Below are 23,592 nucleotides of genomic sequence, written 5' to 3' on the forward strand. Positions count from 1 at the left end.
TCCATAGCGTAGCTATTGTAAACAGTGCTGCTATAAACATAGGGGTGCAGGTGCCCTTTGGAATTAATGATGCTGTGTCCTCTGGGTAAATACCTAGGAGTGGAATTGCTGGATCATATGGAAGCTCTATGTTTAGTAGGTCCAGAAATCTCCACACAGCTCTCCATAGTGGCTGGACCAGTTTGCACTCCCACCAGCAGTGCAGGAGAGTACCTTTTTCTCCACATCCTCACCAACATTTGTTGTTGCTAGTTTTTTTAATATGTGCCATTCTCACTGGGGTAAGATGGTATCTCATGGTAGTTTTGATTTGCATTTCCCTGATTACAAGTGATGGTGAACATTTTTTCATATGCCTGTTGGCCATTCACATTTCCTCTTTGGAGAAGTAATATATAGATGACTGGATCAAGACGACGTGGTACACACACCATGGAATATTACTCAGCAATCAAAAAAGATAAACTCATGCCATTTGCAGCAACATGGATGGCGCTGGAGGGGATCATGCTCAGCGAAATAAGCCAGAGGGAAAAAGAAAAATACCGGATGGTCTCACTCATAGCAGGAATCTAGAAAACCGGCAGTGACAGCCGCCGTTGTGTAAAATCTCAGGGGCGTTGGGGGGAGTGGCGCGAGTTGGCGGCTTCCGTGCTCCGGCCGCCTCAGGCCGCCTCAGGCGTGAGCGCCACCCCCGTGTGCGCGGCCCGAAGCCCCGCCCCACATAGTATTTTGAAGAGAGAAGATTTAATGCAAGTATTATCTATATGAGAGACTTGACTAGTAAGAAGTAAAGGCATATTAAGATATAAAGAGCAGTCACTACCCCTCAGACTGAGCTAAAGCACCCATGGGAGAACCCTTCCCCCAGGGATGAGAGCCAGACCTTACCGGAGAGGACACAGTTATGGCTCACTGAATAGGAGAAAAGTTGCTGTGGTGCGGTGCCAGCAGAACTTGCTGAAATTCTGCTTCCTGGAATTTTCTGGATATCTGTCCTGTGGCACTTCTGGGAAATCCGCCCACTACAGTGCCAGGGAGAGCTCCCAGGGAGGTATCTCAGCATAGGCACTCCACACAAGACCACATGGGGGAGGGGTACCGGGAGAAGCTGCTGGATGCTGTCGATCACCATGTACTATAGGAACTACATGTTAGAAAATAAACCGCAGGACCTTGGCTCAGGGGAAGCCAGTGTGCTGGCCAGGCACTGGGAAGCCAGGGCCCTGCACATAGGAGCCACCAAGTGAACACTCCAGCACACCAGAACAAGAGAGAAAAGCCCCTTCCTCCTGAAAGGTCTCCTTGAGCCACTTAATGACAAAGCTTAACACTCTGCTGCAGAGAAAGGTTAAAAACATAAAGCGCCCAGAATCCTTTTCACAGAACAAGCAAGAAGGGTAAATTTGGATCTAAAAGGTGATAACTGACATACCAATCCAGCTCAGGTAACTCTCTCATAGTGTTAACTCCTAACCCAGTTCGTGTTCTGAGTGGTCTTTCTTCTCTTATAATTTGGGGATAAGGGGGTAGAAATCAGTTTCTTTGTCACCCTTGCCCCATCCTATATACACCAGGTAGATAGCAACTATACCTCTGGCTCCACTACACAAGATCTCCTGCTATAACTGCCAAATCCAGGTTACTTACCTTCAACTCTTTGTTCTCCACTATTCTCACTGTACCAGCTGGGATGGGGACACACATTTCCTGATTGTATCAGGTGGCACAGTTCAGCAGCTAAGATCATGGACTTCGGAGTCAGGCTTGGATTAGAATCCTTGCTCTGCCACTTACCACCTGTGTGGTCTTAGGCAAGATGTCTAACTCCCTTGATCCACCATTTCTTCAAGTGTAAATGGAGATAACGAGACCTGCACCTCAAGAGTACTGTGGAGATTAGGAACACAGAATGTACCAAGCACACCACCTGGCACCTAGGGTCAAAAATAGGAACCCGGATTCAAATCTTAGCCCATCAGGCTTGGTGTGAAGCCTTTGAGTAAATTGCTTCACCCTCCAAGGTCGAGGTGATGAGCAGTTCAGCCCCTGGGAAGACGAAAAAGAGGGGATAGATTAATATTTCTATAGGAACAGTTTCTGCATTTGAGTTTAACGTAAGGAATAACTTTGATCACAAACGTTTCCTTGAGCATTGAGGCTGCAGGAAACTGCAGCTAGGGGTAGGAGTACCCACTTACTTACACTGCATGTTCACATAACAGTTGGTCCCCCACCTCCAACCAGTGTATGTTTAATGACTATACCCATTTAAAAATATTGAAAATCTTCTGTTCTGGTTGATAAATAGATGTTGCCAGGAGCCCCCTATGTGGTCACCAGTCCCCGTGTTCAATAAATAATCATTGTTCCAGATCCCCCTCAGTAACCTGTCACCCAGGCCACCCCATTCCTTCTGGCACCCCCCTAGTCTTCGCCACAGTCTAGCAATAATTGATTGACTGCTGGCATAACAAAGGTGTCTCCCAGGCCCTGCTCTGGTGCTAAAGTTCACTGTCCAATTCTGTTTTATTGCTCATGCCATTCTGTTTTTTTTTTTAATATTTTGAATATCAAGGCTGCTTCCCTTGATCTTTCCCCCATGACCTGAGGTCATTCTTGCAAAGAGAACCAACCAGCTTATCAGAGGACCACAGTGGAGTTTCTTGCTCTTATGTTAGCTAGTCAGTTCGTGAAAGAAGAAATTAATATGGAAATATTAGCACGATTAACTTGGAATTTATGTTTATAAAAGTGGGGGAAATCATTTCTACTTAAAAACAAACCAACAGTTAATATTCACCACAATTATTGTCAGGCATTACAATGCTGTCAGCAGATTTGAAGGTGAAAATTGCTTGTGCTCTCTCGGCTATTTTTTCATTCACTGTGCCATATACTGAGTGTAAGTAAATAGTATATAATGCATCACCCCTACCCTCAAGGTTCTTATAGTCCAGCTGGTAGAATATGGCAGGGACCCATGCTCTTATCCATACAATGTAAATTACTGATACCCATTTAGAGAATCACAGTAGTGCTAAGTGTCTCTTAGAAAGGTACAGTCAGTATACTTTCTGTGCTAGAGGAGAATCCCCAGACTGGAAAATGCTCAGTTCCTGTGGAACAAAAGAGGGGGGCTCACCTAGACAAAACCAGGTTATCTCTGTATTAAATTAATACTGACTTAGCAGTGATGAGTAATACTCCATGCAACAAACCCTGATTATTAAAGAAAAACTTACTGAACTCAGTAGAATGAGGCAAAACAGACCATTGAAGGATCCCTTCTACTCCTGTGATGGAACAAATTAGATAATTTTGATTTCCTTATCCTCCTCTGTGAAATTATATTTGCTAGTAGAGTGTTAATGTCACCGGTAAAGAAAGAGCAAAGATGAATCATTAGAATGAATGTTCAAATAAAGAGCACCAGATTCAGAAAGTCACATTATATTGCCTAAATAAAACCAACCAGGGTTTTCCACTCAAACAATCTTAGCCCTTTGTGTGTAACACGGTTGTTAAAGTGCAGTCACTGGAACACAGATTCCTCCTGAGTAATGCTAGAGTTGGTGCTTCTGGTGCAGAGACTTTCTAGAAATCCAGCAGGGTTCTCCTGTTTGACGTTTTCTCAGCCACCTTGGGGAGAAGGCATCTTTCTGAATTCGTCAGAATCCATTTGGCTTTCTTCGTTTCTGATTAGCAATCTCCTGCACCAGCTGGAATGGGAAGGGGAGTGCAGAAGGATGGCATGTCCTGTACTATCCCCAACCCACTCAATTACCAGCCTCACCCTGGAGTCTCTGGTGCTTGCCAAATGGCTTCCCTATGTGGGAAGCTCTTAGGGATTGAAGTTGCATCTGCAGGTGGTAGGGAAGTGGCCCTGTGGGCGCCAGACATCAGATTTGTCTTACTCTTTTGCCTCATTCTCCAAATCAGTTCTCATCGAGTGCCTACTGTGCACCAAGGATAGCCCCTTCCACTTAATTCCTCGAAGTCTATCTGCCTTGTGTTTCCTACATGATTTGGCCAATTGGCTGGTATCCTAAAATGCATCAACTTCAATTCTCCCCTCTGATGAGCTTAAGTGGAATTTAATAATCCCTGCTAAATTGTCTTATGATTCTGTCATATGAATAAAGGCTACAGACTCTAGGTTAGATTGTAAGCATCGGATTAATTTTATTGCAAAGGTCAGGCTGCTCTCCTGGTGTTCTGTTGTGCTTGAAGGTTAGTCACTGCATGCTTGACCAAAACCTTCCTGTCTGAACTGTATTCAAAACAGATTTCAAGGTACAGCCAGATTGAAAACCAGACATTTGGAGATAAAAGACTGTGGACTCTGACCCCCTGGAAATAGTAAGCAGCTGCAGTGATTTTATGTGTATATATAATACATCATCATCTCTAGGAGCTGATGGGCATTAAGCTCAGCACCTCTTGCTCCCAAAGCAAATGTCTGCTCATCTTTTCCACCTAGCTGCTCATGTCAGAGTCAAGAAATATTTCTTCCCAAATGACTTCTAAGCTTGCTAGCCTGAGAAGTGCTGCCCCTGGGGATGCGGGGTCTATCAGTGGAGTTTGGCTCAAAAAAAGACATAATCGTATTCAGATAATAGCAGACACCTCCATCTTGGTTCCCTTTAACCTTCATCTGTCTTCCTAATTTACCACCAGCTCACCTTTTCCAGCTCATGTCCTTTGGCCAACCTTATCATGAGTTCATGCACTCCTGATGTATGTGTCAATATACTCATCAGTTCAGGTTCTACAAGTAACATTCATGTAATAACCTGTCATTTATATACCTAGAAAAAATCCATAGATGGGCTCTCAGGGTATAAGATAGCATTCGGGCTATTGTCAGAACTGTAATACCTGGAAGCTCGAGGGGCTGGGGTCACAGACTTCTCATCACATGACAGTTCCTTTGGGAATAATTGTCATCGCTTTCAAACTTCCTAAAATGAAAATTGGCCCTATAGAAGGAAATGGAATCAGATTGCAATTCTGCATTAATTCTTCTCAATGAGAAATTTACAAGAATATCCAGGGAAGCCCAGTAGCCTGTTACTCCTCACAAAGTTCAGCTTTTGCCTGTGTCAATAACACTGTGGACTCACTGTGTGAAGAACTGTGGACCCACTGTGTGAAGGACAGTGTGTGAGTTCAGTGAGTTCAGTTAAATTATCTACAGTAATCCCCACCCCCTACCCCATCTCCTTACAACCAGTCGTGTTTGCTAGACAAGGACAGGTGCGGTGTATAATCTGAGGTCGTGAACCAAAGGAAAGTGGAAAGTGAAGTTGCTCAGGAAGGCTTTGTCTGAGATACCTATGAACACCAACTAAGTGATGACAACAGATCCACAATGCCTTTTTCCAGGAGAATTCAGTCTCTCCTTGCACATACTCCATGAATGGACTAGCACTCCAACTGGACAGACAAGTCAGACTTAGTTTCTGAGACAGAATGACGGCTTGGCCACGAGATGTCTAATAACTGAAACATGTGGCCTCTCTTCAGCCCACAGCACAGACTACCTGCCTTTTGTGTGCTCACCAGGCACTAGAGTACTCTATCTTGAATTATCTGCCCTCCAGCGCTTAGATGTATATATAGGGATGTGCCAACCCGATGTGCTTGCCTGAGAAGCACTGCCCCCATGGAAGCAGGACCTATCAATAAAGTTTGGTTCAAAAATGACATGATCATATTCAAATAATGGCAAACGCCTCCCTCCTGGTTCCCTTTAGCCTTCATTGTCTCCCTAATTTGCCTCATGTGCTCTCCTGTTCATCTCCATCGGCCACCTTTAGTGTGACTACTGCTGATGGAAGTGTGTAATACATTTGTCTGCTTGAGTTCTATTAGTAACATTCATACAGGAATTTGCCAAAAACCTGCTTTTCAGGTTTCCTCATTCCTTTCCTCTAGCTAGCAGGATATAGTTCCTTTTGTTTACTTTTGCTTTTGTTTTCCTTGCTGTTAGAGTCAAGTCCCAAAAGAAATCCCTGAAGCCAACATTGCAGTGTTTTGCCTATGTTTTCTTCTATGCATTTTATGGTTTCAGGCTTTACATCCAAATCTTTGGTTCACTTTGAGTTCAGTTTTATGTATGGTGTGATATAGTGGTCTAGTCTCATTCTTTCCCATGTGACTGTGCTATGTTCCCAATGCTTTTTTTGAAGAGACTTTCTTTTCTCCATTGCATACTCTTGGCACTGTTGGTATAGAATGACTGTCCCTATAAGTGTGGGTTTATTTCTGGGCTCTCAATTCTATTACATTTTTCTGTGTGTCTATATTTATTCCATTGCCAAACTCTTTCTATTGTTACAGCTTTGTAGTATAGTTTGAAGTCTGGGAGTGTCTCTAACTAGTAAGATAAACAGGATTGTCACTCTATATTTAGGGCTTCTGTGCAGTCTTGTTTGATCTTTATTTTGTGTGTGAATTTGCCCATCCCACTTCTAAGTCAATCATAAACTCTCTTAGTGAAATAACTATCTTCTGCTTCTCTTGTGTCCCTCTCAGTCACTAAGAAAAACTATAACTAGGGCTCAGTACACACCATTCATTTATTCATGAAACTAGGAAATACCATCCATCCAAATGGATTAGACTGGTTTCTTAACTCAAGTGTATTCCTTTTTTTTTCTCAGAAGTAAAATTGTACTCTAAAATTGTACTGTGCTCTAACAGAAGTAAAAATGTACTCTGGTTCTGGGCTTTTATCTGCAGATTTTCCAACTACTATGGTTGAAGAAATCTATGCCTTTCACGGTAGCTGAGAGCATGACCGCAAACCATGATAGGTTGCATAGAGTAGGTACTGTCATCTTCAGAGGAGCAGCTCAAAGCCCTTTGCCTCTTTATCTTGGCTCTTTATAACCCAAGTCCTGCTATGGAATGGTGGCACCGCTTGTGCTAATTTTCACTTAACCTCTCCATGCCCCCATGTTTTCTTCAAAAAAAGCCCATCAATATCGACCTGTCTTCCAGGGATGTTTTGAGGACATAATGCTGATAATAAAACATTCTCCACGAGAGAATATTAATGACTGTTATTTTGTAGCCTCAAAAGGAGCGGGCACTCAGCAGTAATTGGGGGCCATGTTTAGCCACCCAACCACCCATTATCGTTAGTACTCAAATTGATTTTAATGCATCATAATAATGCAGCATATATTCCACATTTGGGGGGCAATTTATTGTCAGGTGGTGATTGTTAGTGATAGAGAATCATTTGAATGTATTCAGAACATAGTTGTACACATCTCTTCTTTTTTTTCCTTCCTTTGTTTGCAGGTCCAATTTTATGCCCCTTTGCCAATCCAGTTTTCTCCTTTACACTGCATCTTATAGTATTGTTTTTACTCCTTAAATAAGCTTAGTATTTCAATGAACAGCTTGAACTCAGGAGACTGATTTAGAAAAGCAGTTTAAGTCACCAAGTCCAAGTTAAGAATGGTGGCAAATTTTATCACTCAGCTTTATTAATGGACCTCATTGCGCTGTATTGCGTTTCTCTCCCTGATGCGTTTATATAAAAGCCCTGGCCTCTCTCATTAACCCCTTTGGCTGGTGTTAACTCATTCCTGGGCATTTGTTGCCATAGTTGCAGCCACCCCTGTGGAGGCCGTGCAGGGGCTGGCCTGGCTTTTCCAAGCGTCAGCTGCTAGGCGGAGGGCAGGAGCCTTGCAACCTCAGAGGTCAAACAGCCATGTGCTTAAGTCCTATCTATTTTTTTTTCCTTAGCAGCAGATGGGCATGTGGCTGTCCAGTCTCAAAGTTGGGAAACCTTTGTGGGAACATTACCTGCACGCTTCCTCTCTCACCTTCTCTTGGGCCTGCAGGCAGGTAGCCTTGCTCCGTGTTCAAAAAGATGATCAGTATTTCCCCTTTGTTGTTTGAATGTCTTCCTTCAGCACCTGCAGCAGCTGTGGGGAAACAGCCACAACTTGCTTCTGTTCCCTGAAATAATTGCCAGCAGTTTTATGGAGAGTCTCTTGTGTGTGTTTTTGCCGGTTTACAGATTTGATTATATCATTTGCAGAATAGAAACGTGGCTTTCCACTGCTTACTCTCATTCTTGTAGATCTTCAAGGAGAGACCCTTTTAAAAACAAAATGGAAATGACATGCAAATAGTTATGTTAATAGCACACACACAAAAGTCAGAACTTTCAGAAGGTTCCTCGGGTGCAAACAGATCAGGTGATGAACACATCTTGCATACATTTCGATTTGAGTTACCAGCTGGTGCTGTCCTATGAGAAATGACAAGCACCAGAAGATGGTAGATACCTGTAATGGATGACGTGGTCTGCGCCAGGCTCCGGCACTGACATAGCTCAGAGCAAACGCCACAACTCCCACACACACACAGATTGGGAAGGTGCAAGGGGTTTTGAGGGATATGTTTGAAAGTGGAAAGTTTCCGCTGGTCATACAGAGTTTAAAATAAATTTTCATTTTGGGCCTTCCTGGTGGTGCAGGGGTTAAGTCTCAGTGCTACCACTATGAAGACCCACCATAAGGGCCTGAGTTTGATCCTCCGCCAGGGAGCTGACCCACATGGCGCAGCAGACCTCTCCTGTCTTGCCCGCTGCTCCCCTCAGCAGTGTATTTCAGTAGATCCACCTGTTCTGCTCCCCACTCTGTCGCTGGTGAATCCTTTCACTGCCTCACCTCTTGCCAATACCCCAGTTCTTGTATGCAGAAATAAATAAATCTTTCAAAAAATGAAATTTTCATTTTGTCTGTGCTATGCCAGTTTGGCCAGACAGCTGGCAAGGATAAACCCAGGACTTGGTTCAGATTTGGAAAATTCATAGCCCTCTATTCCTTTACCTTGACTTTAACGGAAATGATATTATATCACATCATTAACAACAGCAGCAGAACAGCGACATCGTTAACAACTAACCTTTACAGCGGATCTTAGAGCTTTCAAAACACTTTACAATGCATATATCTTGTTTAACCATCTGCCAACCCTGCAAGATCAGCATTATTCTTCTCTGCATTTCTATAATGAGGGAACCAAGACTCAGAGACATTAAGTGACTTACCCAAGGCCACACAGCCAGTAAATAGCATAGTCTGACTCCAAATTCCTGGGGTCCCCATGCTAGGCAATGTGTACAGCCTGTCACCCTGCTCTGCAGGTCACTGCCACCTCCATATCCCCAAACATGTGGATAAACAAATTAAGGCCCATGGAGGGATTCACTTGAAAAACAAATGGAAAGTAGTCAGGTTACAAAAAATAACTGTCTTTCCAAGTGGGTTTACTATGAAAGGATATCTTTGACACTCATGGAAAATTCATACCTTCCTAACTACTGGGTAGGCTGGGTCGAGGAGTAGGGGTGTATGAACAAGGCAGAGGGGTAGAACACGAGGGTGGTCAGCACAAATTCAAGCTCCTAGCAATTAAAGAATCCTTCAGAAATGCAGGCAAAACTTTTCTGAATGGGCAGCATCAGCATATGTAATTACTATAAAGATAAACAAAGAATAAAGAATACAAAATTCAGAAGAGTGGTTATTTTTATGGGGAGATGGGAGAAATTAGGGATGTGGTGACCTTTAAAGGTAATAGTTACAGGGCCTCTCTGGTGGCGCAGCGGGTTGAGCGCAGTGCTGTGAAGCTATCTGCAGCCTCTGCAGCACAGGTTCAATTCCTGGCCAGGTGGGGAGATACCCACATGGCGCAGCACACCTCTCCTGTCTTGCCCGCTGCTCCCCTCAGCAGTGTATTTCAGTCATTCTGCCTGCTCTGCTCCCCACTCTGTCTCTGGTGAATCCTCTCACCCCCCCGCACCTCTGGCCTGTACCCCCAGCTCTTGTATGCATAAATAAATCTTTTTTTTTAAAAAAAAAGGTAATAGTTACATTCTTTTGCTTAAAATGTTGGTTGAGTACACAATATTCATTGCATTTTTTTATACTTTTCACTGTCTCATAAGCTCTCCTTGTACCTACTCAATATTTATTTAAAAAGTTAGAAAAAGGGTGTAAGTCCATGCAAAAATAGGAGTTGCCATACAGAAATTACCTGTACATTTTCAAGTTGTGTAGTCACTGTTGACAACTACACTGTGCACTGTGCACTTTAGTTAAAAAAAGAAGAAAGAAAAAGAACCTTAGCAGTTTGCCTTGACAGGGTATCCCAGTAACATGCCAGTTAGTCTCTCAAAAGTTGTGATTTTCTGTGAGGACATGTTTACCCAGAATTTTCCTGACGTCTCTAAGTATTTCAGCTGCCTGCCCCTCATCCCCTTCCTGACAGTGAACTTCTGGCTTGTGAGAGAGGAAAGAACAGAGACATAGTCATATGGAAATCTGCAGTTAAGTGCTTAAACTGTAACCAAGGATTTATGGGTTGTTACCCACAGACTTATTATCTTTCTGGCTTTTCCCGGTGTTGGACCTGGCAGCTAAGGCAGAGAATGGATGTTCCTGTATGTTTGTTCTCGTCACAGGTTGGTTTCTCTCCGGCCAATCTAGGCATGCTGTAAACACAGGCTGTCAGGAGTTATGGCTTCTCTTCCATGTGGAAATAAGTGGATAAGCAAATACTCCTAGCCTGATTTTCTTTCCAATTCATTATTTACAGGGAATTCACCCTTTGTAATCATTTTCAAATCAAATTTGCTCTACTGATCCCTGTAAGGTTTACTCTGGAGATCATCACCAACCTAGACATCTTTTATATTTTAATAGCTTAGGTCTCCTTCATATTAATACCAATTTAAAAAAAAAAAACATGAATGAATTAGAGATAATGTCACTACTGGCTTGGAGATTCACTCAGGAAGAAAATTTAAGTTACCTCAGAAATGGATAAAAGAAAGTCGATGATTCACATGTGTTTGCTATTTGGACTGCTATTGCTGTATTGAAATATTCAGGAGCACTATTGAATTAAATGGGGCAAAATATGTCATATATTAGAAAGGTTCTGGGAAGGTGCTATTCTCAGTACTTTTCCAGAATCCCAAACTGTCAACCGAATCACTTGCATGAGATAGCTCCTGGACTAGGCCGATAGTGTGTGTCCTGCCCAGCTGCCACAAGGTCCCAGCCATGGCCTTAGTCTCCCTTTGTCTTCTTGAAATGCTGGCCCTGAAATCCAGGTTCTTCTCCTGCCTAGCCCCATCGCTTCCCATCCCTGTTATGGATAATCGAGATGTGATACTAAGTAATTCTGGCTTTCCTCCACCACAGATGGGTGATCACAAGAGAAAGCATGGATGCAAATAAAATACTGGCCATGTCTTTGGAAGAAAAGCAAATGGGTTTTGGCAGCAGGTCCGATGGGCTTGGGATATAGACAGTGGAGAAGGGAGACACTGGAAAATCTTTTGAGGATTTTATTAGTAGTACCACTTTCAGAAAATGCATCAATCAGATGAGAGGCATATAAATTAGTCCTGCTGTTCTTTTTGGCAGTGTTCTTGGCAAAGAACTAGTTGAAGGGAAACCATCTCATGTTGTGTGTTTTTGTTAATAGATTCTGCCCTTTTATTAATAACTGGTTGTTCCTGTACTGGTACTTTGCTGTCCTTTTCACCTGAATGAATTATAGCACCAGCAGTGGCCCCTCAGTGGCCTACCCAGTAGTTAGGAAGAATGAACTTACCATGAGTGTCAAAGATATGCTTTCATAGTAAACCCATTTGGAAAGACAGTGGCCCCTCTTTTCCATAAGATGTCAGAGATAATGCCCACTAGTATTAGTACATTAATAATAATTACTAATATTCTACTACCCTTTACTGAGCTCAGCATGGTATTGTGCCTTTTTCTCACATGTTTTCTCCTTTAATCCTTACCACGGCCCTGTGCAATAGGTGTAAGTATTTTCCTCATTTTTCAAATGTGGAAAATGAAGAACAGAGACATGAAGTCACTTCCCTAACATCATACAACTAATAAGTAGCAGGTCAAGATGGGAACTCAGATCTAATTCAGACCGTGATCTTAACCCCATTTTTATTTCATTCGCATACATAGCATTAGAGGTTGCAAGTGTAACCTAAGTAAAAATGGGGGTTGATGGGAGTGTGTTACAGTCTTAAAAGAAACAGTCCTTTTGAAACATGAAGGGTGTTGGCAAAGTGGGAGGTTCTATACAGTAAAGGTATAATTTCTGTAAAAGCAGAATTTCTGGAACCTTGTCAAATTGAGGTGCAATTTGAAAAGTTCAGTGAGGTAACCTGGAGAAATAAAGAAGCTAGAAAGGGCCGGGGCTGCTGGCCTTCCACAGCTGAATGTGTATATATAGCATTGCCTTTGGTATTTGAGGCTGTCTCTGCTGAGGCAGCTGGTTCTCAAGCCAGAGTTCCCATTATTAGTAGCAGTTAACACTTGACTTGTTTATGGTGGTCATGGCCAGTGTCCCACCCCCCTCACTAAGACCACGGTCTTAGAAAATACAAGTGACTCCAGTTGTATAACTTTTTTTTTTAATGTGATTTTTTAAAAGATTTTTATCTATTTATTTGTACAAGCACTGGGCACAGTCAGAAGCGCGGGAGGGTGAGAGAATTCACCAGAGCCAGAGCGGGGAGCAGAGCAGGCAGAAGGACCGAAGTACACTGCTGAGGGGAGCAGCGGGCGGCAGGAGAGGTCTGCGCGCCATGTGGGACCCTCCTCCCGTGGCCGGGGAGCAGCCCGGGGATCGAACCGGCGCTGCAGAGACTGCGGGCAGCTTCACAACCCAGCGCTCAACCACTGTGCCACCGGGGAGGCCCCAGTTGTATAACGTTTTGCTTTTAGGAAACACCAATGACAAATAAACTGATGCAGAAAATATTCCCCACTCATGCCCGTAATGGCCCAACACGAAGAAATTCTATTCTAGGTTTTAGCCTGATCTCCTAAACCCTGTAAGATCTCCATGGTGCCATCACTGACTTAGCTTTGGAGGCTCGGTTTAAAGTTACCTCCTCCAGCTTACCACCACTTCCTCCATGCTCCCTGCTTCCTCCACCCCCTCTCCTCCTGCTAGAGTCACTGCCTCCCCTTTGTCCTGTCTCAGGTAGCCATTCTCAAACTACACGGGAGTTTTAGTTTTCTTGTCTGTCTCTCCCACTACTCTGTGAGCCCCTCAAACGGTAGGAAAGCAGGGATTTTTTTTTTTTTTTTACCTTGGCACCGCCGACTAGCATATGAATTTAACATGCTTGTTAAATTAAGGACTTTTTATGGGGACAATAACCAAGATGGAAATGCATACATTGTACAAAAATGAAAAATGATGTAAAAAAATATATAAAATAAAAATTAAGAAACACACACACACACACACACACACACACACAAATTAATGTTCAGAATATATCCTCAAATATGACCATAATCTCCCTGAAAGATTCAGATCCAGCTGCGCAGGTTCACCCCTGTGAGAAGAGCAGGATCATCCTTAGTTATAGACAAGGAAACTGAAGTTCCATGTTTCTCACTTTGGCCGTGGGAGTAAGAGTTACCTAGGGCGCTTATTCAACACATTCTCCAGCACCACCCGGATGCAAACCTCAGCCTTGGACCTTCCACCTCAGCGATTGAGCAGATTCTGATGCACGTGGTTGAGCTGCACTCTGACAAACGCTGGCGTGAGTGATTGCTACACAGCAAGTCAAGCCAGAGTCCAGGCCCCGTCCTTCTAATTCCAGCTCATGCTCTACCGCTCTTTGGTGTACCCTGTCTCCCACGGCAAGGAAGTGGACTGAAGTATGTTGGAAAGATTTTCAGCAACAAGGGCTAAAGCAGGATGGCTTGTGGATTAACCCCAGCGCTGTTTATTTTTTTCCTCCAAGAGATCCTGCCATTCTTCCAACAGCTTGGCATCAGGGTTGCCAAGTCATCTCTTAGGCAACGACCTCAGGGAAGCGTAGACACGGGACATTGGGAACTTACAGAGTTTGTGCTTCTGTTTTTTTCTTTATCCATTCCCCCACCACCAGCAGCCACACCCTTTACTTAAAGAGTCGCCTTAATACCTGTTGTGTTAAATAATCAGGTTTCTAGTTAAAATCCAGTAACTACCACGTGAATCCTGACAGTAATGTTAATGTGTCTGTTTCAAAACCAGGAGAGGAGGGGCCTCCCTGGTGGCACAAGGGGTTAAAGACAGCGCTTATCAAGCTATGGCCAACTACTGCAGCACAAGCTCGATCCCTGGCCAGCCAGCGAGTAACCCACATGGTGCAGCAGACCTCTCTTGCCTCGCCCACTGCTGCCCTCAGCAGTGTATTTCAGTAGATCCGCCTCTTCTGCTCCCCACTCTCTCTGGTGAATCCTCTCAACCCCCACACCTCTGCCTTACACCCTAGTTATTTTAGCATAAATAAATAAATCTTTAAAAAAACAAACAAACAAAAAACCAGGAAAGGAAATGTTTGACTTAACAGGCAATTAGTAAAGATGTTAGAAGAGCTGAGGTAAGGTCGCATTTTTACTGCCTGTTTATGCCTTCAATGCTCTTTGTCTTACTGTTAGGCGAGGAAACGGGATGAATGTGACGGTGCAATCCTGGAGACCCAAGCTCCTCAGTCAGCCATTCACTTCAGCCAGGGTAATACGAGCTCACTGGTAGCTCAGAGCTCAAGAAGCCTGGGCTGGAGAGGTGGGGGATTATAGTCCTTAGTCCAGAAAAGCCCTAGAGAGTGTCTGTGGTGCAGCTAGCCACCACTCTTCCTGACTAAGGAAACCCTCCAGCTTTCCCATGGCAGAGTCTGCTGGGGTTCCGGGACCCCTCCATCCAGCCTCAGCCTATCCTCCTGGCTCAGCTATCACCTTGATGTGACAAGGACTATCCCTAAGATTCTTCAACTTGTGCTAGCCTATCCTGCAATCACAAAGGGGATCCTTGGCTCTGGTTCAGTGAATGGAAAAAGAGACCCAGAGGGCAGCTGAATGGCTTCTTTCTTAACTGGGAAAAGGGGGAAGGAAAAGTTCAAGGAAGAGGGGTTAAGAGCAGTGATTGCTTGTTCTGTGCCCGATGTTAGACTCAGCATCCTTTGTAGTGATTCTAGAGCAATCGTACTGAGCTCAGTGATTGAGAGGATGGGCCCTGGAGCTGTCATGTCTGAACTGGAATTCCAACTCAAGCCTTCACTCCAGCTGTGACATTGGGCACCTTCCTACATTGTGTTTCATTTTCCTGATAAAATGAGTATAATGATACATGTTTCCTGTCTCATAGGGTTGTTGCGAGGACATAATATATGTAAAGCCTTAAAACAGTTTTTGGCATATAATGAGCATTTAATCAGTATTAGGCATCAACATCATTATTGAGTATCATTAGCTTATTAGCTAATATCATTAGCTAGTTCCTAAATGATAACTACCGTTAACACCAACTCCAGGTGACTAAACAGGCTAAAAAGTTTGTAGAACTTTCCTAACGTCATACAAGCTAGTGAGTGGTAGAGCTAAGGTTTGATTTCAGATCTGTCTTGCCCCCAAGTCTGTATTCCTGTCTCCTGTTGCCTTCATAAGCCTAGGGCATCTGCTGTGAGGTCCTTGGAGAGGTGCATGCGACCTCCTTCCTTGCTCTGCCCCACCCCCGCGGGAGGGCTGGCTTCCCTAGCTTTTTACAGACCTGGTTAAAAACCTTTTAACTGCTCCAATGTGGAGGTGGCTGTCTCTGGGACACTCCCGCTTACAGACTAGAACCATGGATCTTCCAGGATAAGGGATAGCCTGAGAAAGCACCATCTGCCCTAAGGTTCTCATCTGCATACCTCGAGGATAGAGCTACTGTGCACCCCCCAAACCCCATATCACACTCAGAACCTACGTGAGAGTGACTCCGTCCTGCATAGGCTGACATAAAAAAAAAAAAAACCCTTTCCCTTTCATATTTCCTTTTCCTTCTCTTTTTCTCTTTCCCAAGGAGGAACATGTTGTGACATCCTGACCCCCTTGAGTGCCTCTTTGATCCATTCTTGGTAACACTCAGGAGGAGATAAAGCCCTTGCTTGTCTCAGAGCATCATTTCTCTCAAGCTGCCTGGGAGCCTGTCTTACAATAGCCACCCCCACCCTCCACCCCCGCCCCCGCGTTGGTTCTCTCACCTTGCATAGCCACGACACAAGCTGTGGCGTCACTGCTGGTGACGTCTGATCCCAGAGAGTGGGGGTGTGCCTGCGGCGTCAGTCATTCACAAACAGTGATGCATTGTTAATTTTCAGAGAAAATGAAAAGGGATTCAAAATAACACCTGCAACACACAATATATTGCTTCGTGAGCAATAAATACCAAGCAGAAGATAAAGACCTTGAGCCCTAGGCTTAATACAGACCCAAAACACAATTTATCTACTGCTGTGTTACATAGTTCTAGAAGATCCAGCCCTACCCCTGTGCCATCATATTCCACAACACATATTTCTTGAGCGCCTACTGTGTGCAGTGCCCTATATGATGTGTTCCATGCAAGCATTTTCTAAACTTCCTCTCTCTTTCCTTTGTATTCCCACTGCTGTTCACAGAACAGCTTTGTAAACAGTACCCCACCAGCCTTCCATGGCACCTGGACTCCCCACCATGGGAATCATTTCTTCTTGGTGAAGCATAATAGATTACTAGTTCGGGTTGGCGGGGTTGAAGGTGGGTGATGATCACATTAGTCTTAACTCAGTGGTGTTAACGAGTAGGGCATAAATTGTGGAAGTTGGGATTGGCTGCATTGTGGATGGGGAGGGAATTTTTAAAAAACCTGGGGTAGAGGTTTCTCCAGTAAGAACATGAGAAAATTGCTGCAACAGAACAGGATTTCTCAACCTTGGCATTATTGATATTTTGCACCAGATAGTTGTTTGCTGTGTGTATGTAGGAGGGGATCTTCCACACATCAAATAACTTTGATAGTAATTGACTAGTTAATCAGAGAAGAATAAACATAACAAAAATAAACAGATGGCATGATTTGATAGCTATGGAGTGACACCAAGTCAAAGCGGATGATTACTTCTTAATAAATAAAGTCTTATTCTTTTGGCAATAATGAACTCTTGTTCCAACGTGCCACATCATCTGTCTACTGACCTAGAAGGCACTCATTCACAACTACTCTACAACGTGCAGTCTCTTGAGGAGTTGCCACATGAGCAGAACAAGAGACCCAGCACAACATGACATGTTCTTCAGATTTGGGTGAGGTATTTTGAATACCATTTGACAACCAACTGCTAGCACTTGTCTTCTGAATATTCTTGGCCATTGCCAGTGAGTGTAGGACTCATGCAAAAATGAGAAATCTCTTATTTTAGTGAGGTAGAACTACTTTTATGAAACAGTTGAAGAAGTTGCTAGATGCCCATTTTTAGTCTGGAGTGTGAATCAGGCCAGGACAACTTTTCTACCGTTAAGTGATGATTCTGAACAGATGTTGAGCACAGCATGTTTTGCTAGTGCAGACCTTAACTCCAGATTGCTGCCGGACTGAGGTGATCACCTGGGATTTTTCTTTGAAAGTAAAAATGTACAAACTTATCTGTACATGTGACTGCCTATATGGGGAAAAGGCTATAGCTAATGAGATTAATCTGAGTTATTAGTTGGGTACATCTATCCCTGGTTCTAAGTCTAAATAAATTCCTACATGTAGATTCAGTTGTCCTGGGGAGTGAATCAGTATAGCAATTTTTCCATCTTTTTTAAGTCAAGTTATCATTCTGAAAATGTACACAAATTATCAATGAATATCATTGCATAGATTGCTTATTGTGCCCCACATCAAGGTAGTCGATAGTAAACATCCAGTTGTTCTTGCTTCCTGGAATGCTCTGAACCCTAATCCTCCATTCACTACCTGAAGGAAAATCTTATCCTCCTTAAAGACTCATTCCCAATGATTCTTTCCCAGTGAAGATTTCCCTAGCATTCCTCATCTCCTCCCTGCCTACAGCCCCAATCATAAATATCTAAATCCTCTCCAGCAAATTTAATTACTCCTGCTCTACTCCTACTTTACTGATAGTTTTATCACAATACTTATTACAGTAATTTGTATTTGGTTGTTTATATGTCCTTTCTCAGACTGTAATGCAAGTTCTTCCAGAGCAGTTAATAAATGGATTTTGGTTCATCTTTGTATTCCTAGTCACTAGAACAGAACTGGGCTTAGAGTTCGACTCGATAAAAGTCTGGTTTGGGGCAAAAGAATGAGAGAATAAGCGAAAATAAGCAAACATGAAAATCAAATTCTAAATAAAATGTTATAAGGACACATAGGACAGAGTAATTAATCCCAGTAAGGTGACGTCACAGGCAAGGTGGCATTTGAGATGATCCTTGAAAAGTGAGTAGGACTTGACAGGTGGAGATGAGTGTTGGGGAGTGTGTGTGTGGGGGGGGCAGTTAAAGATGAGAAGGGCACTTAAGGCAGAACTCCTTAAGGATTTAACAACCAAATTCATTATGAGAAAATAATGCTGTTAATTACACATGTTCCTTACCTATTCATGTAACTCTAGCAGGAACACTGCTTGCTAACATTTTAGCAGGCAGTTTGAATTAACACATATTTTGAAAATAGTAACACTGCTTTCTGTTTAAAAAAAAAACTGATAATTTTTTCAAGTACCACTTTTTAAAAATTTTATTAAAATAACATTGGTTTATAACATATAGGTTTCAGCATCGTACATCAACATCTGTGTATGCTCCATTAAGATCACAACCAAAAGTCTGGTTTCCATCCACCATCATACATTTTACCGCCCCCTGCCCTTTGCCCATTTTAGCCACTCTTTTAACCCTCTCATTTTACCCACTCCCCTCTGGTAAACACCATTCTGTTCTCAGAAACTAAGAGTTTGTTTTTGTTTTGTTTGTTCATTTTTTTTGAAAAATAGATAGTTTAGATCTTTTTCTCCTTTTCGCAAATTAGCCCACAGCTTGATTGGGTGAATTACATTGTAAATTCCCATTCTTTAATCTCAAAATTCTTTATTGAGAATAATTCTTGATTCTCTTATATTCCCCATGGTTGCAGAACCAATAAGTCATCAGAATGTTGCAAGAAATTGCATCGGGGCCCAATCCTTCTAAACCTAGCTACTTGCTCTGAGAGTCAGTATGAACACAGTAACCTCAAAAGTCCCTTCCAGCTATAACATTCCCTAAAAGCCCATCTCCCCTGGCTGGAAATTGAGAATGATCTAGATGACCCTAATACTGACTACATAAACTCTTGACCCAAAGGGTATTTAATGCCCACGTTTGTTTTCTAGATAATATTTACAAGAAGACTATTTCTAGCCTTCTCATATACCTTCATGAGAGAACACTAAAAACTGGGGGTGAGGATTTGAGTTCCTACAGATTTAGAAATCATCAGTTCTGAAAGGTGACTTCTGACTGCAGTAACGAATTCTTAGGGCCAGCAATAGGCAGCATAGGAGAAGAAACACTAATATTTTAGAAATAGTATTTTTGGCCACTTGCATTTGTTGTTCTGACCAATTAGTGGCCAAAATAGCACTTGTATAAATAACCCGGCCAAGGATCAATTCTGATGTTGCCAAGTTGGAAGGATGTGATAGACGTTAGCAAGCTACTATTAGAACAGTGTTGCCTTCCGGGGTTTAATTGGTAGGAGTGTACACTGGGAGGTAGGAGAAAAGCCATAGAAAGCTTTTCCTATGGATATCTGCAGTGAAAGGGTAAGTTCCAAAATAAAAGTCTCTTTTTTTCCCTTTTTTTTTTTTTTTGCTCACCTGACTTATGATTGTATCTCTCTCAACTGTATAGTATATATACATCACTTGCAGATATAAACCACTTCAATGTCTTTCCTTATATAATCACAGTTTCTGGAATGTCTTCCTTCCCTCATAATTTTCCTATCTAATAACTACCCTGCACCCGAGACCTGTTCTATAGAAATCTGGTCCATTCTCTCAAATTTCATCTTCTCCATGAAGTCCCTTCCACCTACTGATGCCTTAGTCCTCTTCATTCCTTAAACTTCAGTAATGTTTCTGGTCTGTACCATTTGAGTCATTGTTTCCTAATTGTTTTATTGGAGGTAGTAAAGCATAGTGGCTAAAAGCACATATCCTGTGACTTAATTGTGAAATGCAAAACTATTAAACTTTTAAAAGATCACAGGAGAAAACCCAGATGACCTTGGATATGGTGATAACTTATTAAATACAGTATCCAATGTGTGGCCCATGAAAGAAATTATTGATAAACTGTAATTCATTAAAATTCTCAGTACAAAAGTCTGCTCTGCACAATACAATGTCAATAGAATGAGAAGACAAGCCACAGACTGGAAGAAAATATTTGCAAAATACACATCTGTTAAAGGACTTATCTAAAATATACAAAGAACTCTTAAAACCAACAATAAGAAAACAAGCAACCAGATTAAAAAGTGGGCCACACCTTTAATAGACATCTCACCAGATATGACATACAGATGGCATATAAGCATATGAAGTGATACTACACATTATATGTCATCGGAGGCATCGCATGCATCAGGAAAATATAAATTACAACAACAGTGAAATGCCACTACACACCTATTAGAATGGCCAGAATCCAGAACACTGACAGCACCGAATACTTACAAGGATATGGAGCAACAGGAAATCTCATTCATTGCTGGTCGAATGCAAAATGGTTCATCCACTTTGGGAGACAAGTTGACAGTTTCTTACAAAACTAAATACGCTCTTGTTATATGATCCTGTGATGGCACTTCTTGATATTTACTCAAAGGGGTTGAAAACTTATGTCTACATAAAAACATGCTATAAACATGGATGTTTATTCATAACTGCCAAAACTTGGAAACAACCAAAATATCCTTCAGTAGGTAAATGGAGAAATAAACTGGTATATCCAGACAATGAAATATTGTTCAGCAATAAAAATAAAAATAAAAATAAAAATAAAATACTATCAAGCCATGAGACATGGAGAAAGACGTGGAGAAAGCTTGAGTACGTGTGTCATCATACATTTGTTCAAACCCATAGAATGTATAGCACCAAGAGTCAGCCCTGGGCCTCCCCGGTGGCGCAGTGGTTGAGCGCTGGGTTGCGAGGCTGCCCGCAGCCTCTGCAGCGCCGGTTCAATCCCTGGCTGCTCCCCAGCCGCCGGCGAGGGTCCCACATGGCGCGCAGACCTCTCCTGCCGCCCGCTGCTCCCCTCAGCAGTGTACTTCGGTCCTTCTGCCTGCTCTGCTCCCCGCTCTGGCTCTGGTGAATTCTCTCGCCCTCCTGCGCTTCTGACTGTACCCGGTGCTTGTATAAATAAATAAATAAATCTTTAAAAAAAAAAAAAAAAGAGTCAGCCCTAATGTGAACTGACTTTTGGGTGATTATATCAGTGCAGGTTCAAAAATAACAAATGTACCCCTCTGATGGTGATACGTTGATAATGAGGGAGGCTGTGCATGTGTACAGGGTGGGAGTATATGTGAAATCTTCCCCTCAACTTTTCTGTGAACCTAAAACTTCTCTAAATAGATAAAATATTTATTAAAAAAATAAGGACAGAAAGAAGGGATGGAGAGAGGGAGAAGATAGCAAAGCAGAGAGGAAAGGTAGGAAAAAGGAGGGAGTAATGGAGAGGAAGGGAGGGAAAGAGAGAGAGAGATTCTGTGACTTCCTGCCAGCTCCAGCTGTATTGTTTGGGTTGGGTTTGGTTGGGGTTTATGGTTTTTTGGTTTTTGTTTAGTTCCTGCTATTGAGCTAATGTTGGTTTACAACACTGTATGGGATTCTGGGAAGTAGGTTCATACCTCATCAGATGTCTGTCACCCAGCCACACCCACCACCAAAACACCCACAGTCCTTTACTCTTTTACCAGTGGGCCCCCTCCCCTTTTTGTTCTCCCCCCGCCCCCCGCCCCAGTTCAAGCTGTATTGTTTTAACCCTTGTAAAAACCTGGAATTAAAGCCTTATTCACAATCCTCCATCAGTCCATGTCTATAGTTGGCCAGAGTTTACGTTGATAGGTAAACTTGATACTGAAACCTTAATATAACAAATGCTTTTGTTTGTTATTTATTTCTAGCTGATAATAGTAGAACTCTGAATGTGGATTCCACTGCAATGACTCTGCCTATGTCTGATCCAACTGCGTGGGCCACAGCAATGAATAATCTTGGAATGGCACCGCTGGGAATTGCTGGACAGCCAATTTTACCTGGTATGCTATTTTTAATCACCTCACAAGTGTTTCCTTTTATTGACTATGTGGTAATAAATATAACAGGGTGACGCAATTTATTTTGAAGTTGACATTTACCAGATTCTGCCTAGAGTGTGCATTTTTTGGTAATATGAGCTTTATAAGCTGGGTGACCAGTAATTACTACTATACTCCCTATGGCATGATGGACCAGCTGGAGGTATTTCTTTTGCAGCCTATGGCCACTGAACATTTAAATACCTCATTGAAATAAAAGGCAACAGGATTTGCAAAGAATTACAAAGCTTGTCTCCTTTTATGTATTTCTAAGAGGAGTCAAATAAGCGTAGAGCTGGAGTGAGAACTGACTTAACAGCTCAAAACTTTTAGATTGCTAAAGAGGACAAAATGAGATGGTGGGGGACATCAGAAAAACAGACTATGTCTTACATTAAATAGCTATTAGTATTTTTTTACACAAGTAACCCATGGCATAGTAACTCCATTTCCACTAAAGGTAAAATCGGAAGAAAACTGCCTCTGCATTTGAAAGGTTTAGTTTAACACCAAGAAAAAGCTTTCAGTACCATCAGCTATTAACCATTAAAATGGTTTTGTGAAGACATTAGAAAATTGCTGTCTTGAGCCAGGGTGTCTTTTAAACATCTTAAACATGAATCTTCCCAGTTACATTTAATGTGATCCTACTTAAAAGCACGAGGGTCTAGGACCTCGCTACTCAAAGTGTGGTCCACATAACCTGGGGGTCGTTAGGAATGCCAGAATCTGAAGCCCTAGTTCTGACCTACCGAATCAGACGCTACATTTTATATGATCCCCAGGGTTTTCCCAGGGACATTAAGAGTGAGAACCAGCAGCTCTCCTGCCTGCCTGTGACCTATGCAGGTGTTTCTTTTCACCCACATTCCTCCCTTTGCAAAGCAGCAGCGAGAGCTTCCTCCCAAGGCCGCCGACCTGTGACTATGCAGGTGTCTCTTTTCGCAAAGCTGTCCCTTTCAGAGGCAGCTCTTTCTGCCCGCCTGTGTCTGCGCAAGTATCCTTTATTCCCTCCCCTTTTTATAATAACCTGCCCTTTTGAATGTAAAAAAAGTGAGAAACAGAGCTAGAGTCTGCTAGTTTGTTGTGCAATCTGTTTATAAGTTAGCTACCTCCTCCCACCACCCCCCCCCGCAGATAACTTCATGATTCTAGATTTTGAATCCTTGTAGGTTATAATGGGAGTGAGGTAGGATAAGCAATACTTAATAACCTTAATAATGTTATTACATTGAAAGCGAGAATAAAAAGTCAAACATAAAGAAAAAAGATATGTGAATGAGAAAAAAAAAAAGGAGCTCAGATTCTGCATGTGGCGGAGACAAAGAACTGTCACACCAAACTGAAATTCAT

At 42.6% G+C, this 23,592-nt stretch overlaps 1 protein-coding gene across 4 annotated transcripts in view; it reads left to right on the forward strand.

Moving 5' to 3' along the window:
* Nucleotides 1–23,592, forward strand: part of ENOX2 (ecto-NOX disulfide-thiol exchanger 2) — a 236,421-nt gene that overhangs the window by 154,762 nt on the left and 58,067 nt on the right. For all 4 annotated transcript variants that reach the window (XM_054695559.1, XM_037511936.2, XM_054695560.1 and 1 more), the window contains one exon: nt 22,066–22,200. In XM_054695559.1, coding sequence (XP_054551534.1) covers nt 22,104–22,200 — 97 coding nt within the window. In that variant the 5' untranslated portion in view covers nt 22,066–22,103. The remainder of the gene's footprint in view (nt 1–22,065; nt 22,201–23,592) is intronic.

The sequence above is a fragment of the Talpa occidentalis genome, unplaced genomic scaffold (genome assembly GCF_014898055.3).
Source record: "Talpa occidentalis isolate TD23 unplaced genomic scaffold, MPIMG_talOcc4v2.1 talOcc4.15, whole genome shotgun sequence".
NCBI lineage: Eukaryota > Metazoa > Chordata > Mammalia > Eulipotyphla > Talpidae > Talpa > Talpa occidentalis.